Genomic DNA, 18,589 nt, shown 5'->3' on the forward strand with positions numbered 1-18,589 from the left:
GAACAACTATCGGTACAGGGAGGAGATGTGATCAGTCATAGCATTGTGTGTATAAGTGTGTATACAGAGATAGCCGTCACTGATAATACCTCCTCCTGTACCGATGCTTTTCACAGGGCTGCAAAAAATCTAACATATACAATAAGTGTATAAATTACAGGTTTTACTAAATCTAAAACTATATACCAATCTGCTCAGCTTCTCCTGCGCTATAACATGCTGCTTGCAGATTACATTGCATTTTGGCTAACAGGTCCTCTTTAAAATTAGAAAAAAAAATAATCTGCATAATAAAATCCTACAAATTGTTAGAATGTTTGTGTGACTATAGTATATACAGCTTTATTTATTTATTTTATGCACTTATATAGCGCTACTATAATCCGCAGCACTTTATAGACATTAGCATCCAATTATCCCCAATGGGGCTCACAATTTAGGTTCCCCCAAACTCCATGCAGATGTTGTCCTCGGTCGGACAACAAGGCACTAATGCTAACCACTGAGCCACATCTACTTACCTGTATAACTGTTAGGATATGGTACTTCGTCTGTTGGCTTACGATCATAACTTGGTTGTTTCCATCTTATGATTTCTTCCTCTACAAACATGGAAATAACAGGAAACAAACAAAGCAGTCCATGAAAAGGTTTTCTACTGATAGCAAAAGTAGAAATCCGTTAGGTGTCCGACTGGCCCACCAGAGTACAACAGGATGTCTTGGTGGGCCCAGGCTCTGACACAATTATAGGCCCCTAATAAAACAGAAACCAATAACCAGATCAGGGCTAGATATACTATATCTGCTGGACAGGGGCCCTTTAGGAAAAGGGGCCCACCACCATCTTACCAAGAAAGCACCAATGCTTCTTAGTGGCCATTTCATTGCATGTAGAAGATTTTTAGCTATAGTCCCCAAAAGAAATGGCTACGCCAGTAGGGAGCTGCTTGCTAGAGAGTAGCTCCATGTTGTCTGCTCACTGTCTGCAAAGTGGTTCTTACAGAACAAGGGGCCCTCATACTTTTCTTGCACAGGGGCCCTTTGCAGTCTATGTAAACCCCAGAATCAGAACCCTTATGCAAATTACTGCATGTATAACCCTTTAAGGACGTGTTCATTTATATGATTTTCCTTCTTGTATTTGTACAATATGCTACACTGTACTTGAGTTTATATAATTCAATGCATTTGCTTATACTGTAATATGAATTGTTATCACTAGATGTCACTGTTGTTGCTAAAACTAGTAGGTTATAAAACTGCTACTGGCCATGGGGATGAGGAAGTTCGTGGCTGAAGCCACATGGTGTTCAGAGGTCTCCTGTGCTGAGGAAGGCAAAGAAAGGGACTGACAAAGAGGGAGCCTCAGAGGAGCCTGCAAAAGATGCTGCAGCTGCCGGCACATGTGAATGATGAAATGGTTGCAGCAGGCTTCAAATCAGCTCCTGTGAGATAAACCTGATAAGATGAGAGGCTGTAGTGCTGAGGCGGTGAGGACAGTGAACTGTAGTAAAATATGTTTTCTGGTGTTGTAATGCTGTCTTGTTATACACATTTCTTCTCTGAAGAACCTGTTACTGTGCAGAGCTGTGGACAATGGTTTTGGAGGGAGGCAAGTGTGGTTAAATGTGTAAGGTGCCTTGAGAACCTGTTTGCCTATGTTACTGTTGGGCTCGGAGATGCATTGGTATGCTGGAGGTCAGAGCGGTTTATTCGTCATGTATGGTAGGCTGGAGGCCAAATCAGCTTGTCCATCGTGGATGAGTCAGAAAGGTTGAAGCCAGAGGGGACTTGTTCTTTGGAAAGAGTTGGTGAACTTTATGTAAAGCATGGGTAGGAGGGTTTGACATACTTCATGAGTTATTTTGAAGGGCATGGGAAATAAGGCAGAATGCACCTATATTTCTTTGCAGTAACAAACATATTTTCAGTCTTTATTCAAGGCAGCATTCCAAAAAAATAGTCCTTTTATTATACGACATTTCAACTCTGTGGGAGCTTTCCTCAAACATGCTAGTGAAAAGCTCACACAGAGCTGAAATAGTATCAGACTACACAATAAATACCCATAAGAGCTCTAGTCGTGAAACAGTAGGATAGGCCACTAAGACACGCTATTACAGACAGTCTCGGACTGGCCCACAGGGGTACAGGAGAATCCCCCGGTGGGCCCCTAGTCTCCCAGCCCCTGCACAAGTGGCACATAACACATTAGATTTTCTGCACTACATACATATATTCAATGTACAGCACCTCAACCAGCTTATGTTCATATAAAAAACTTGTTAAATTATTTATTATATCCGAATGTATCCATACGGTGGGCCCCAAAAATAAATTATACTGGTGGGCCCGTATAACCAAGTGATGTATCTTACCCTAATGATAACTGCCAGTGAATTGGTTTTGGCCCTTATACTATATACAAATAATGCTAATAAGCTACCTATTGGGAAGCCAAATGCAGGGGCCCGAGGACCACACGTGGCTCCTGATTCACTGATTGGAGAACACTGCATTATTGTGTTAAGAAAAATGGTTGTCACGGTGTGCATAGCCTTTACAAGGACTCAGTAGTAAATACATACCATCTGGAGAACGTGATAATTTGGAGACAATGGTAGCACACTCTTGGCTGAGCACCTAATGCAAGCAAAAGATACAAGCAAAATCATGTGATAAGTTCACTTAGAATATCAGTTCTTGAACAGTCTTCAGACTGAAATGATGAGTATTGTACTATGCTCGCATTTCCTGTGATTGCCTCGTTTCTTTCATGTGATTTGGTCAACTAACTATTTTTCTTGTCTTTTTGCTGTCCTGAAAAGTTCTTTCCAGGAAGTGATATAAAGTAAAAGTACAGCTCTGAAAATAAAGTAACTTAAAGGGGTTATCCAGCTTTCTATCTAATATTTAAAGTATGCCTGACAGGTCATCACTATCAGATGAGTGGGGGTTTAACTCTTGGCACCTCACTAATCAGCTGTTTGAGGGGGATGTGGCGCTAGTGTGAGCACTGCATCCTCTTCAGTGCTTCCAACGCCCTGCATGATGTTCATACCCAGAGCGCCATATTTTTCATAGTGGCCGTTCTGAGTATTGAATCATTGTCCCTTTCACTTGAGCACTTCTGCAAGACATGACTAAGACATGGAAAAGTGGTGGAGGACTTTTCCTTCTGTTAAAAATAATGGATTTTTAGATGGAAATGGCTAAACAGATGCAAAATGAGCCCAACGAATGCTCAAAATAAAGGATCCATTTTTTTTGTTTTCTGTTCTTCTAACAGATTAGAAGAACAGAGAACAAAATTGTGATCTGTACCTAGCCTAAGGCAAACTTGCACCATGGTCAAACTTTGCATCGCATTTTAACTCATGGGTAGATCTTTCCCAAGGATTGTAGTCCCTTCTATTGGATACTGTGGGGCTTTGGAGGTTGGAGCCTGTCACTGTGAGCAGCATTTTTTTTGGGGTCTAAGAATATTTTTCCTGTTTTGAGTCGTGTACTGCTGATTTTCTCTTTTTTGTGGTTTATCCATTATCTACTCTACTGTGATCTCAGGTGGTTAAGGCCCTCTTCACACGTGTGAGTATTCCGCGCGGATGCAATGCGTGATGCGAACGCATTGCGCCCGCACGGAATCCGGACCCAATCATTTCGATGGGGCTGTGTACATGTGCGTAGGTTTTCACGCATCACCTGTGCATTGCGTGAAAATCGCAGCGTGTTCTATATTCTGCGATTTTCAATCAACGCTGGCCCCATAGAAGTGAATGGGGCTGCGTGAAAATCGCATCGCATCCTCACTTGCTTGTGGATTCACGGGTGGTTGCTAAGAGATGTTGTTTGTAAACATTCAGTTTTTTATCACGTGCATGCAAAACGCATTAAATCGCATTGCACCCGCACAATAAAAACTGAACAACTGAACGCGATTGCAAACAAAACTGACTGGTTTGGGATGGTAAAGGAAGGTGCACCTATAATTATATCCCATCTTAATAGGTCCAACATTTTTTACAGGGGTCACAGCTGCCACTAGCGGTTTATTACATTTATACAGTTTTTATGACACTCAATGATGAATTCTTATGAAGCAAGCTCCTTCCAGTGGCGGCCGAAAGAATTTTATAATTATACTTGATAGGGTGATAATTTTTGGAACTATATTGTTCCTCAAAACTCATCAGATTAAATATCGGGACATGTTCCTAACTGCAGTAGAGGGCCCCAAAACGTCTTGCCAGGTGGCCCAGGAACAGGTAACTATAAGCATAAAAAGATGCATATTATCACCTACCTGACAAGTGTTCTGCACGGAGATAAATGGATGTATATTTTCTTCCACAGGATGACTTGGAGTTGAGATACATGAAATATTGTTTCTTGTCTGGAATGAAGATATCACATGTTCATTATACATTGTGGTTATGACTGGTAGAAAATGTTATGTTAAAGGGGTTGTCTAGTTTAGAAAACCTATTATTGTATATTAATTTAGGGAATTCAGAGTTATCTAATAGAGGGGAATTCTCTGTTCTGGATCCTCATCTCTTGTCCAGGGTGAAGGGTATCTCTTGCCCAGGAAGGCCTGTTTGGTTCTGCATTACACAGGCAGCCCATTAATGTGAATGGGCACTGTCCAATGCGTATATCCCCCTGTAATGGCATTGCAGGGAAATTGAACACTAATAGCCAGCTTTCCCCAAAGATTACAGCTGATTGGCGAAGTCACATCACTTGGAGGTAGCAGAAGAGTGTTTAGCACAAGACATGATGGAGTTTATCATGTTTTGTTTTTTTAAGTCAGTTTTTCTTGAGTCTGCAACTTTATCAAGTGGTGCACATTATTTGATAAAGTTGCACATCCATTGTTACTACAATTTTGTTTACCCCAACCCCCTACTGGAGTAAGAGTGCTCATTTTTGGCAATAATTTCTAAATATGCCATACGCCTAGCTAGCAACAAGCTGTTTCAAAAGTGGCGAGAGCAATGTAAAATTGCAAAATGTAACAATGTTTTGAACAAAAATGATGCGTGTCAAAATTTGTGACTTTTCCCGCCAGAAGTCTGACCCAAAAGGAATGATAAATTCCCCCAATGTCTGTGGCTGGTAAATAACTACAAGTGGAGGGGGTGTAATACTTGTATGGGTTACCATACGACATGTAACTAACTCAGATTTCAGCTTCTCAATGACTAGTAAATATACTAAAAGGCTATGTACACCTCTGGGGGCACAATTTTTTTTTATTATTGCATTGTACTCATTTTGAGCTAAAAATAATTTTTTGGAGTTGGTCTTCACTAAAAATATGGCTTCCTTTTTTCTGTACAGAGTTGAGATGCTCAAGTTGCACCATTTGGATTTTCTTTGCCGTCAGACCAGGAGCAGATGAACTCCTTATCTCTGCTCTCTGACATTATAAACACTCATTACAGCTCAGTTCTTTTCTTACTGATAAGAATGTGGCTTAAATAAGTGTTTATCACCTCTCAGTAGTTTAGAGATAAGGGTTATTAGATGACCAGAACAAAGTAAAAGTGAAAGTAGGATTCACACAGCTAGAAAAACAGTTAATCCTTTGTGACAGAACAGCTCAATTGAAAAAAATATTTTTAGACAAAAATGAGTAACGTGCAATCATAACAGAAAATTGCCTCTGAAGGTGTATATAGCGCCTTTAAAGTGACCCTCTGGTTCAATAAAAAAAATAAAAATAAAATCACATTAACTGGGGAACAAACAGAACACCTACCTGGGGTCTCCTTCCCAGCAATTTTAGTTTCAGATCTGATAAATCTTGGGCTCCTCTTCTGCCATTCAAGATGGCCGCAATACTTCTTAGACTAATGTGCAACGGTAGCCTAAGACACTCCCTACTTGTCCAGTACTGCTTTTGGATTGGCCAGGACTGTTAACGTGAGCAGCGCTGGCCAATCCAACAGAAGTAATGAGCGGCATAGGCAATATTCGTTTTTCGCGATATTTACTGAATTTTTCTCATAATATTCACAATAAATTCGTGAATTCTAGAATTCGTGATCTCGTCACTAATGATGCGCATATTTTTTGCGCAATACAAGCAACTTCACATTTTAGCAGGTCTGAGTAGAAATTACTGATTGGTGCACTAAGTATTGTTGTGACATCACAGCACTATGTCTGTAGCATGTATGTATGGACAGAAGAGAAACAGTAATTCCTATCACACTACCTAACACCCTGCACTGGAACCTATCAGCTACAATATATCACTATCTAACCTACACTGACTATCTCCCACTAACTATCTGTATTATATATATATATATATAAGCTAACTAACTAACTAACTATCTAATGTAATTGGATAAGGAATAGGATCCAGATGAAAGCACAGAGCACAACAATGTCACTGCTCTCTCTCTCAGAACTGTAAAAAAACCAGCATAAAATGTCTGCTAGGGAGTTTCTTATATAGTAAGGGGTAGGCAACTTTCCTATTGGTTGCTAGGGATGTTGCTAAGCTCTGACAAAGGTATTGAAGAAAGGTTACTGATGAAAAAAATATCAAGAATATTCGCTATTACGAATATATAGCACTATATTCTACATATTCGCGAATTCTTGAAGTGCCGACATTCGCAAAAAATAAATAAAAAATCGCGATTAGAATATTCGCAATCAACACTATCCAACAGCAGCAGGAAGTGTCTTGGGCTACCAAATGCTCAGTATGCATCAGGCAGAGAAGTGGAAAGGTCACCTTTAGAGATGAGCGAATCGAAGTTGACAAAGTGGAATTCAATCAGAATTTCAGGAAAAATTTGATTCGCACCGAATCCAAATTTCCTCGCGCTTCATGGTAACAAATCGGATTTTTTCCTAAAATGGCTGCTGCACATGTTAGGACATGGAGCAAAGAACTCTGGGAACGAGGGATCACTCACAATGCCATGCATGCAGCCAATCAGCAGCCAGCCAGCCCTGTGATGTCACAGCCCTATAAATAGCCTCAGTCATCTTGGAGTCAACCATTTTCCAGTGTACTTAGTGCAGGGAGAGACGTCAGCAGGCACTAAGGACAGTGCTAGGAAAGACTAGAAAACTTTTACTTTGCTGAATAGAAGTTCAGGGAAAGAGCATTAGAAGTGTCGGGAAAGGATAGGGGGGAATTATTCCACAGTATTGAAGCAGAACAGGGTTCAGTAGGGGTGTTTACAGCCTGGGTAATAGGAACAATCCTAATACACCTTGCTGCACTAACTGGGGATACAAATTGCCATTATACTGCTGCTTTCAGGTTTGCAATAGATGATACCTCTGTAATTCTGGCAAACCGTTCTTTTTATTGGGGTGCAAGTGCTGTGTGATACAGCCATTAACAGGGTGTATTACTAGTAAAAAATTTCTATATCTTATTAGCCCTTGTGTGGTGCAGTTAAATGTTCTAAAGATTTATTGGCATGTATTAGTGGCAAAAAGTATTACTTGTTGTTGTGTGGTGAAGTGAGAAAAGTACAGCCTTTTTGGCGTGTATTAGTGGGGGAAAAATAAGGATTATTTGCGATTCAGCGCTGCAGTTATATGTTCTAAAGCCTTTTTTGGCGTGTATTAGTGGGGGAAAAAGGCTTATTAGCCGTTGTGTGATTTCAGCCCTTTTTGTCGTGTATTAGTGGCAAAAAAAATGTATTTGCCAGCGGTGCAGTTATATGTTCTAAAGCATTTTTTGGCATGTATACGGGGGAAAAATAATTATTATTTGCCGTTCAGCAGCGTTAGTCATTCCGTCAGCAATCGATCACTGAAGCGATTGCCAAGAGACAATAGTATGCGTGCACTCATCCAACGGCGCAGAAGGTGAACGTGCTCTTGGCCAAGTTGCTGGTTCTGCAGTCCCTCCCTTTCCAAGTGGTGGACTCTGCACCTATCAGAGAACTGATGGCATGTGCCGAGCCGAGGTGGAGAGTCCCAAGCTGTCATTTCTTTGGCAGAAAGGCAGCAAAAGCCCTGCAAAAATATGTAGAACATAAGGTGGGCCAGCACTTGAGCCTGTCGGTGTCTGCCAAAGTGCATGGCAGCACCGACATTTGGAGCTGTAACTACTGTCAAGGACAATATATGTCCTTTATGGCCCACTGGATAAATGTGGTTCCTGCCCAGCCACACCAGCAACTTGGCCAGGTGACGCCGCTTCCACCTCCACATTCTTATGCCGTTGGCCCTGCAACAATGTCTGACTCCTCATCCTCCACCGTGTCCTCAGCCTCCACTGCAGGGACAATTCACAGTACTCCTCCAGCATACCACATGTGCAGGGCATGGTGATGTGACGCTGTTCTACACATCGGTTGCCTGGGAGAACGGAGTCACACAGGGGAGGAACTGCTCCGTGTCCTTCATCAAGAAATTGAATCCTGGCTTTCTACGCGACAACTCAAAATTGGAATCATGGTGACCGACAACGGGAAGAACATGGTGTTGGCACTGCATCAAGGAAGGCTGAGCCATGCTCCCTGCATGGCGCACGTGTTCAATCTGGTTGTCAAGTGGTTCCTGAAGTCTTCCACCCATCTGCAAGACATCCTAAAAGTGACCAGGAAACTTTGCATGCACTTCAGGCACTCGTACACTGCCAAGCACACCCTCTTTGAGCTGCAGCGGCAAAACGGCATCCCCCAACATAGGCTGATATGCGATGTTTCCACCCGTTGGATTTCCACCCTCCATATGTTGGACCGACTATTCGAACAGAGATAGGCCATAAACGATTTCTTGATGATCCAAGCGGACAGGAGTACTCCCCTGTGTAACTTCGACATCAGCCAGTGGCAGCTCATGCGTGACACATGCTGGTTGCTCAGGCCCTTTGAGGATGCCATGTTATTTGTCAGTCACGAGGACTACGGGATGAACAACATCATTCCACTGCTTCATATCCTGGAACAGATGCTGGTAAATATGGCTGGTCAGGGGGCGGGAGACGTGGCACCTACATCTCACGGCCACATGAGCCCTGTGGGGGCTGAACTGGAGGAGGAGGAGGACATTGGAGCACAAGCAATGTGTAGAGAAATGGGTGTTTTTTCTACACAGGTGACAGGAGAGGAAGAGCAGGAGCAGCCTAAAGAGCAAGAGGGAGATGAGGAAGACGAGGCAGATGACCCAGGCACACCGTGGCAGTATGCAGTGGAGATGGAGGCAGGGAGTCCCTCCGAGTCACTTGCGCAAATGGCCCGCTGCATGCTCACTTGCTTAGGTAGTGACAGCCAAATTGTCAACATTCGGCAGAGGGATGACTTCTGGCTCTCCACCTTGTTGGACCCTCGCTGCCGGTCCAAAATGGGGGCCTTTTTTACGCCAGCTGAGAGGGAGGACAAACTGAACTACTATAGATACATCCTATGTAGTCAGTTGGCCGCTGCCTATCTGCGCCACCGTCAATCCTCTCGCAGGTCTGACTGGGGGGCTCTCTGCGCTCTCGTTTCACTGCCATGACTGCTGTGGCAGAGTGGGGGGTAGGATCAGTAGCAGCTCCATCAGCAGCAGCTTGAGTCTAGAGTTGATGATGAGCAGCTTTCTTAACCCGCCTAGTGAAGAAACTACTCACCAGCAACAGCAGCTAGACATAAAGTGCAATCTGAACCAGCAGGTGGTGACATACTTGGAGTGCATCCTGACAGCTGTCATTGAAGATCCGCTGGACTACTGGGCAGCCAAACTGGATTTGTGGCCGCAACTGGCTGAGTTTGCCCTGGAAAAGCTGTCCTGCCGGGCCAGTAGTGTGGCATCAGAGCGGGTGTTTAGTGCGGCTGGGCCATAGTTACCCCAAGGAGAACTCACCTATCCACCCAAAATGTGGAGAGACTGACCTTTGGCAAGATAATTCTGGCATGGATCAGCCAGGATTTCCACCCACCAATGCCTGATGCATCAGATTATATCATCCATGCTGCCTCACCCAAACCTTGACAAAAGAGACCGGTTTCTTGTGGTTACATGCCTCGGCTACTATTCTGATGCTGCCACCCACCTGATGCCACACATCTGATGCCAAGTGCTCCTTCTTACACACACCATTGTCAGCGGGTACTGTTATTGCTACCCACCTCCCCACTCTGTCACCGGATCACTCTGTGGTCTCCTGATGCTGCTGCCACCTCACCACTCAGGTTTCCTCATGCTGCTGCTGCTGCCACCTCCACACTATGTCACCTTGCCAGTCTGTGGCCTCCTCATGCTGCCACCTCCACACTCTGTCATTGTGCCACTCTGTGGTCTCCTCATGCTGCTGCCACCTCCACACTATGTCACCTTTCCACTCTGTGGTCTCCTCGTGCTGCTACTGCCACCTCTAAACTATGTCACTTTGCCACTCTGTGGTCTCCTGATGCTAAATCAACAGTATGTCACTGGGCCACTGTGGCTTCCTCATGCTGCTGCCACCTCAACATTATGTAAATGTGCTACTCTGGACTTCTCAAGCTGTTCTCCCACCCTCCCCACTCCATAACTGGGCCACTATTTAGCCTTTTTGGCCATGTTGACATTTAATTGACCCTTCTTCTGATCTGTCAGAAGGAAGGAAAAATGAGACAACGGATCTTGTCTGTGTAGCAGCTGTAAGGCCTGTATGGTCCCATCAGAATTAGCTTATAATTTGGTAGCCAAAAGGAGAAGTGGGTACAAAACACAGAAGACATGCAAATATTCCATTCACGTGTCATTTCTACCGTATTTTGGATTCACTCCTGTTTTTTTTTGGCTTTAGCAATGCTGATGGATTACTGACCAAATGCTGCCCGAGTGAAGGTGGATGCTCGACAGACAGGATCCTTTTTTGGGGGGTAATTGTTCTGATGGATCAGAGGAAGGGCAAAATAATCAGTGACGTCAACACAAACTTACTGCTGACACCCTCTCTACTCTGTCAGGGGGGCTCTACTTGTATAAACGTTTAATAGAACAGGTTCTGTAGACATCTATGTGGAATCAGCTAATGACGGTGTAAAAGGAGTGAGCCCTTTCACGCTACAGTAGGATCTTGGGCCTCTGCACGGTTCTTTATATCTGGCGCTAACATCAACCTGTAAGGCTGAGTTCACACTTGAGTTATTTGGTCAGTTTTGGCCCCGTAACTGCCCAAATAAGTGAAGTGTGCAGTGATTCTAAGAGTGAAGCCTGTCATCTGCATGTCATACTGACTCACAGTATTGTTTCACTACCACAGCAGACTCCCTATGCATGTTACTGCAAGGCACAGTGTTCTACACCACTATACAGGCTCTCTGCATCTAGGAAATAGCCTTTTTTAACGCAGTTTACCATAAATAAATATGGATCGAATCTTTTCGGAAAATTTGGCGAATCAGCCGAATCAAATTGTTGAGAAATTCGCTCATCTCTAGTCATCTTGCATGGCAGAAGAGGAGCCCAAGAACTGATGGATCTGCAGCCAAGAGGATGAAAAGGAGGTCACCTTGTAAGTGGTCTGTTCCTTCCCCAGTTAATCAGAATTTTTTTTTTACTGGAGGTCGCGTCATGTGCATTTATATGAAAGTATAAAAACAGCATAAAATGCATTAAAGTATATACTAAATGTCAGCGCATGACATCATTTATTTGCAGAAACTGGTAACTTACTTTTTTTATTTGCAATATCCCTTCCAGTATTGAGATATCATCATATCTTCTAATCACAGGCTCAAGTTCCAATAGACATTCTGAAATCAAGAGAAGTAAAAGTGTTAATAAAATGATTGTTAAAAAGAACATGCATCAAAGTAAAGGCGACCCTACTGATTGCTCACAACCTACTGTAGACAGAGACTTCCAATACACTTGTGTACAGTCCCGACTGTCTCTAGCAGTGGATTCCAGAAGAGGTCATACACATAACAAGCAATGTGTACCAGATGATGCATAAAGTGGGGCCTCAAAAGGTTACAGTACATATGGTGATTAAAGGTGTTCTCCGAGAATTAAGAAAATGAAAATACTTAAATATAACTTTATTATAAATATATTCCCAAATATCTTTCATTAGTTATAATGGCTCACAACACTGAGCTAAAGAGCTGCCTCATTCTCCTCTCTGCTCTGAGCCTTAATACAGCTGATAAGATCTTCAGCTGAATCTCTGTAGGAATAGAGTTCATGAGGAGACATGAAGTATAGGAAGTAGGTGGGGATGTGGCTGATGAGCAGCAGCACTTGTATGCAGTCTCCATTACCACAGTCTGTCCTATCCGTGCTCTCTGTACTTCATGTCTCCGCATGAACTCCATTCCTACAGAGATTCAGCTGAAGATCTTATCTGTATTCAGGATCATAACCCTTGAATAGTAGAAGAAGAGGATGGGACAGCTCTTTAGCTCAGTGTTGTGAAGTAACTTGTCCTTCTGTGTGATTAGGACAGGTTTTGTGATTACTAATAGGACGCTGGCAATTTTATTTAAGTATGTTTATTTTATTAATTCCCGGAGAACCCCTTTGAAGAGGGTTTTGGGAAACGCTTTCCTGTTCTGTCAAGGTAGGATCTCATGCAAGCAATGGTTCTTTTTTTTCTATGGTAAATTAGTAAATTAATGCAATGACCTGGTATGTAAGGGTCTCCTTTTTTTTTTTTCTAAATGCCCGAAGTATAAATATAAACTGCTTACCATCTTGTTATTTTACTCACTTAGAAAAGCAGGTCTCTCATTGGGATCACTGGCCCATCCACTCTGCATTAAAGACACAAATAGGTCCCTGTGGGGAATATCATACGGAAGGCTTTCCTCACTTGTGTCTGGTCTTCTGCCATTTGCTACACAGTACATGATCTGCATGTGACTTACAGCATCTGTTGAAATAATCACATTAAAAATATATAAAATCAGACACATACAGCAATAAATAGTGAAAAGAAATACGGAAATGTATGTAATAATGATTATAATACTCATATGTATTATTATGTTAATAACAATATATTAGAAATCATATGGATGGATAAATAGATAGATATATATTTTATAACAAAAAATCCAGCCACTACCCATGCAATTTGCCATTACTAAAGAGCACACTGAATTCTACTGTGGTCCTGTAATAGGATGCCACCACTGCCCCAATCAGTTAATGAAATTTCGTAGATATTCCACCATCAACTGTGAGTGGTATCATTGGAAAGAGGAAGCGTTTATGAACTTTACCAACTCAGCCATGAAGTGGGGACCACGTAAAGTTACAGAGCAGGGCTGACAAGACAGGGCATAAAAGCCGCAAAGTGCATAAAAGCTCTGACTCAATGGGGTAGATTTATCATAGCCCGGTGGTGTACGACACTGGGATAACCAGGCATGCTGGCACAAGCTGCCCCTAACTTATGACGAGGAATACTCCTCGTCATAAATTAGTTGCATCATCTGGCAGTCCATGAACCTCAACCAAAATCTATGCCACCCTCTGGCATTAGATTTCAGTGTTGTTCCATGCCATAAAACTGGTGTAAAAGATTGTAAATCTGGTGGGGGCTGCTAGCCCTGCCTCCTGATTGCCTTTGCCATGCCCCTTTTTTGGGAAAGGCAATCAGGGAAGACGGTCAAGCTGCACAAATTTTTTTTTTTTTGCACACGTGGTGTTGAAAAAGTAGCACACTTGCAATTTGCAACTCTTTCACACCACAAATATGACATATTGTAATGATAAATCTGGCCTAAGAACTGCACGCTCCAAACCTCTAGTATTAACATTAGCACGAAAAATGTGCATCTGGCGCTTCATGGCTTGGGTTTCCATGGCCGAGCAGCTGCATGCAAGCCTTACATCACCAGGCACAATGCCAGGCTTCGGATGGACTTTTGAGCAGTGGAAATATATTCTGTGAAGTGAGGATCATGCTTCTATATCTGGCAGTCTGATGGACGAGTCTCGGGTTGGCAAATGCCAGGAGAACGTGACCTGCCCGACTGCACTGTGTCAACCTGTGCCCCTTAGTTCCAGCGAAGGGAAATCATAATGCTTCAGCATTCCAAGACATTTGGGACAATTTTATGCTTCCAACTTTGAGGGAAAAGTTTGGTTAAAGGCTACAGTATGTACACCTTCTGAGGCATTTCTTTTATGATTGCATGTTACTCATTTTTGGCTAAAATTCATTTTTCAATTGGCCTTTATTAAAAATATTCAGTTGTTCTGTCATAGAGGGTTAAGTGTTTTTCTAGCTGTGTGACTGGTGCTTTCACTTTGTGCCATTCATCTTATCTCTAAACTACTAAGAGGACATAAACACTTATCTAAACCACATTCTTATCAGTAAAATGAGAACTGAGCTATACTGAGTGTTTAGGAGGTCAGAGAGCAGAGACAAGGAGTCAGTCTGCTCCTGGTCTGAATGAAAAGACAAAAATTCTAAAGGGTTCTGCTAGAGCATGTCAGCTCTGTACAGAAAAAAAAGGATGCAATATTTTTAATAAAGACCAATTTAAACTAGATGGTGTCATTTCTGAAGAAACCACAGGATGTTGGCTTGAAAACACTAGAGATATAAGCAAAGTCTGTTTGACCTGGTTTATTAAAATTTGAACCCAAGTCACCCAATGACTGACTCTGACAAATTTTAAGGACCCTGCCATTAACAGTCTAAAAAAGGCGGCAATTTAAATTTTCCCTTATAAAACGAATGGCTGAAATGTGATTGGCCTCTGGCTTTAAAACTAAGAATGGCAGTATTTGAAAGTTTTACATTGAAGTCAATAGGTGAAATCTGATTGGATGTTTTAGGCTCCACTCACTTTTCCTAAATTTTGACCGCAGTCAACCAGTGAGTAATTGTGCTAAGTTTGGTACACTTGGCATTTAAACTGTGATAATAGCAGCAGTTTAACTTTTTTTTTTCATTAAGGTCAATGGCTGAAATTTGATTGGTTGTTGGTGGCTCCACCCACTTTTTCTAACCTTGAAGTGGAAACACCCAATGACCACATTTGTGATACTTGAGGTCCATGACATTAATAATGTCAGAATGGCAGAATTTTTAATTTTTCCCATTTAAATCAATCAAAAAAATCTGATTGGCTGTTTTTGGTCCCACCCAATTTTCTAATTTTTAATTCCTGTTCTCCAGTCACCAACTGTGCCAAGTTTGAGGACCCTGCCATTAACAGTCTAAGTGCAGCGGCAGTTTTAAATTTTCCCATTTAAACAAATGGCTGAAATTTGATTGGCCATTGAAGACTCCGCCCACTTTTTAAAAATACATTTTAAGCCCAGTCACCCAGGGACCCACTTTGCCAAGTTTGGGTACTCTGGCTTAAATTAACTATGAATTGATCAGAGAATAGGTCGGCACTACTCCGACACTCCTCCACAAACATAAAGGGAACCTTTTTTCTCCCTCCTATGGTGATGACCCAACGGCTTACACCAATCTTCGGCGGTGCTCAATCTCAATTCAGTCCAGAAAACATGCAAATATAAAGATAAGAGATGGCACTCACCAGTTCAGTTCAGTTCTTTCTTTATTGCTTTACACAAGCATAAAACAGGTAAGAAGGCGGTAGGGGCGCAGGACGCCACATAGGCACCATGAGGCGACCCTGGACGGCCATCCAGGGTCGCCTTATGGTGCCTGTGTGGCGTCCTGTGCCCCTACCCCCTTCCTACCTGTTTTATGCTTGTGTAAAGCAATAAAGAAAGAACTGAACTAGTGAGTGCCATCTCTTATCTTCATATTTGCATGTACTCTGGCTTAAATACTGTGAGAATGACAGATTTTTTAAATTTCTCATTGAAGTCAATAGGGAAAATCTGGTTGTTTGTGGCTCCACCCACTTTTTAGAGTCCCCGAAATGTGACAGAAATTTTCAGGTTGACCCCATGGCTAAGTGACCCAAGTTTGGTGAGTTTAACTTCAAAGCTGTACGAGTGGCAAAAGTTTACAATTTTCCAATGAAAGTCTATGGCAAAAAGTGGGATCTTTGGGGGGGGCGCCCCACAGGCATGGAGGGTGGCATCGGTTAACAAAGCACAAGCAACCTATTCGGGTATGTGCCGAACAAGTGTGCAAAGTTTCGTAACTGTACTCCTAAAACTGTGGCAGGAGTAGCGTATAGAAAATAGATTAATTTTCATTGGCCGTTGCTAGCTCCGCCCACCTTTGGGTGTCGGGTTGACACCAACAATATGTGGTCCTAGTTTGGGGAGTGTAGCTTCAAAACTGTGCGAGTAGGAGCGATTTGAAAATTTTCCCTGTTAAAGACAATAGCGAAAAAGGGGTCTTCGGTGGTCCGCCGCAGTGGCGCGGAGGGTGGGATTGCTTATTAAAGCACAAGTAACTTACTTCGCTATAGGTCGAAGATGTGTGGAAAGTTTGGCGTATGCACCAGCAAAACTGTAGGAGGAATAGTGTATAGAAATAGAGGAGGCGCTAAGAATAATAAAACGTAACTAGAAGGTGTCGTTTCTGAAGAAACCACAGGATGTTGGCTTGAAATCTGATAGGTGCAGATGGGTGGAGCCACCAACAGCCAAAGGGTAGGGGTGGGTGCACCTAATCGTTGGGGTGGTTGCACCTAAGGTTCGGAGTGGGTGCACCTAAGGGTCGGGGTGGTTGCACCTAAGTGTCGGGGTGGTTGCACCGAAGGGTCGGGGTGGTTGCACCGAAGGGTCGGGGTGGTTGCACCGAAGGGTCGGGGTGGGTGCACCGAAGGGTCGGGGTGGGTGCACCGAAGGGTCGGGGTGGATGCACCGAAGGGTCGGGGTGGGTGCACCGAAGGGTCGGGGTGGGTGCACCGAAGGGTCGGGGTGGGTGCACCTAAGGGTCGGGGTGGTTGCACCTAAAGGCCGGGGTGGGTGCACCTAATCGTTGGGGTAGGTGCACCTAATGACTAGGGTGAGTGCACCTAAGGGTCGGAGTGGGTGCACCTAATGGTCGGAGTGGCTCCACCCACTTTTTTGAATTTTAATCCCAGTCCTCCAGTGACCAACTGTGCCAAGTTTGAAGACTGTACCAATAAAAGTCTAAAAGCAGCGGCAGTTTTAAATTTTCCTATTAAAACAACTGACTAAAATTTGATTGGCCTTTGAAGACTCCGCCCACTTTTTATAAATTTTAACCTTTGTCACACACTGACCCACCCTGCCGAGTTTGGGTGCTGTGGCTTAAATACTGTGAGAATGACAGCTTTTTAAATGTTTCTCATTGAAGTCAATAGGGAAAATCTGATTGGTTGTTGTAGACTCCGCCCACTTTTTAATGTCTCCAAAATGTGACATAAATTTTCAGGTTGACCCCATGACTAAGTGACCCAAGTTTAGTGAGTTTCACTCCGAAGCTGTATGAGTGACAAACGTTTACATTTTTCCAATAACACTCTATGGGGAAAAAAGAGGTTTTCGGGGGCCCGCCCCAGGGGCCCGGAGGGTGGGATCGGTTAACAAAGCACAAGCAAGATACTCGGGTATGTGCCGACCAAGAGTGCAAAGTTCGGTATTTATACTCCTAAATCTGTGGGAGGAGTAGCAATTTGAACGTCTCATTATAGTCAATGGGGAGAATTTGATTGGTTCTGTGTGTCCCCGCCCACATTTTATCGTCTCCGAAATGTTCTAACAAATTGCGCGTTGACCCCATGACTAAGTGACCCAAGTTTGGTGACTTTAGTTTCAAATCTGTGCGACTGGGAGCGATTTGAAAATTATCCCTGTCAAAGTCAATGGGAAAAACATGGATTTTGTGGGCCCGTCCCAGGGGCCCAGAGGGTGGGATCGGTTAACAAAGCACAAGCAAGGTACTAGGGTGGGTGCCAACCAAGTCTGCAAAGTTTGGAATTTGTACTCCTAAAAATGTGGGAGGAGTAGCAATTTAAACGTCTCATTACAGTCAATGGGGAGATTTTGATTGGTTCTGTGTGGCCCCGCCCACTTTTTTGGGGTCCCCAAAATGTGCCCAAAATTTTCGGGTTGACCCCATGACTAAGTGACCCAAGTTTGGTGACTTTAGCGTCAAAGCCTGGCGAGTGGGAGCGATTTGAAAATGAACCCTGTCAAAGTCTATGGGAAAAAAGGGGGCTTCCGGGGCCCGCCACGGGGGCCCCGGGGGTGGGATCGCTTATAAAAGCACAAGCAACTCGAGTCGCTATAGTTCGAAGAAGTGTAGAAAGTTTGGGGTATGTAGCCCCAAAACTGTAGGAGGAGTAGCGTATAGAAAACGCGGCTAAGAATAAAAATAATAACTAGAAGGTGTCGTTTCTGAAGAAACCACAGGATGTTGGCTTGAAATCTGATTGGCTGTTGGTGGCTCCACCCATCTGCACCTAAGGGTCGGGGTGGTTGCACCTAAGGGTCGGGGTGGTTGCACCGAAGGGTCGGGAAGGTTGCACCGAAGGGTCGGGAAGGTTGCACCGAAGGGTCGGGAAGGTTGCACCTAAGAGTCTGGGTGGGTGCACCTAATAATTGGGGTGGGTGCACCAAAGGGTCGGGGTGGTTGCACCTAAGGGTCGGGGTGGTTGCACCTAAGGGTCGGGGTGGTTGCACCTAAGGGTCGGGGTGGTTGCACCTAAGGGTCGGGGTGGTTGCACCTAAGGGTCGGGGTGGTTGCACCTAAGGGTCGGGGT

The 18,589-nt window shown here is 43.6% G+C and overlaps 1 protein-coding gene across 3 annotated transcripts in view; it reads right to left on the minus strand.

Moving 5' to 3' along the window:
- The window catches only part of RIPK2 (receptor interacting serine/threonine kinase 2), a 76,645-nt gene that overhangs the window by 22,022 nt on the left and 36,034 nt on the right, over positions 1-18,589 (minus strand). For all 3 annotated transcript variants that reach the window (XM_040432273.1, XM_040432274.1, XM_040432272.1), the window contains 5 exons: positions 12,673-12,834; positions 11,634-11,713; positions 4,306-4,395; positions 2,591-2,645; positions 522-602 (listed from right to left, as the gene is read on the minus strand). In XM_040432273.1, coding sequence (XP_040288207.1) covers positions 522-602; positions 2,591-2,645; positions 4,306-4,395; positions 11,634-11,713; positions 12,673-12,834 — 468 coding nt within the window. The remainder of the gene's footprint in view (positions 1-521; positions 603-2,590; positions 2,646-4,305; positions 4,396-11,633; positions 11,714-12,672; positions 12,835-18,589) is intronic.

The sequence above is a fragment of the Bufo bufo genome, chromosome 5 (assembly GCF_905171765.1).
Source record: "Bufo bufo chromosome 5, aBufBuf1.1, whole genome shotgun sequence".
Lineage (NCBI taxonomy): Eukaryota > Metazoa > Chordata > Amphibia > Anura > Bufonidae > Bufo > Bufo bufo.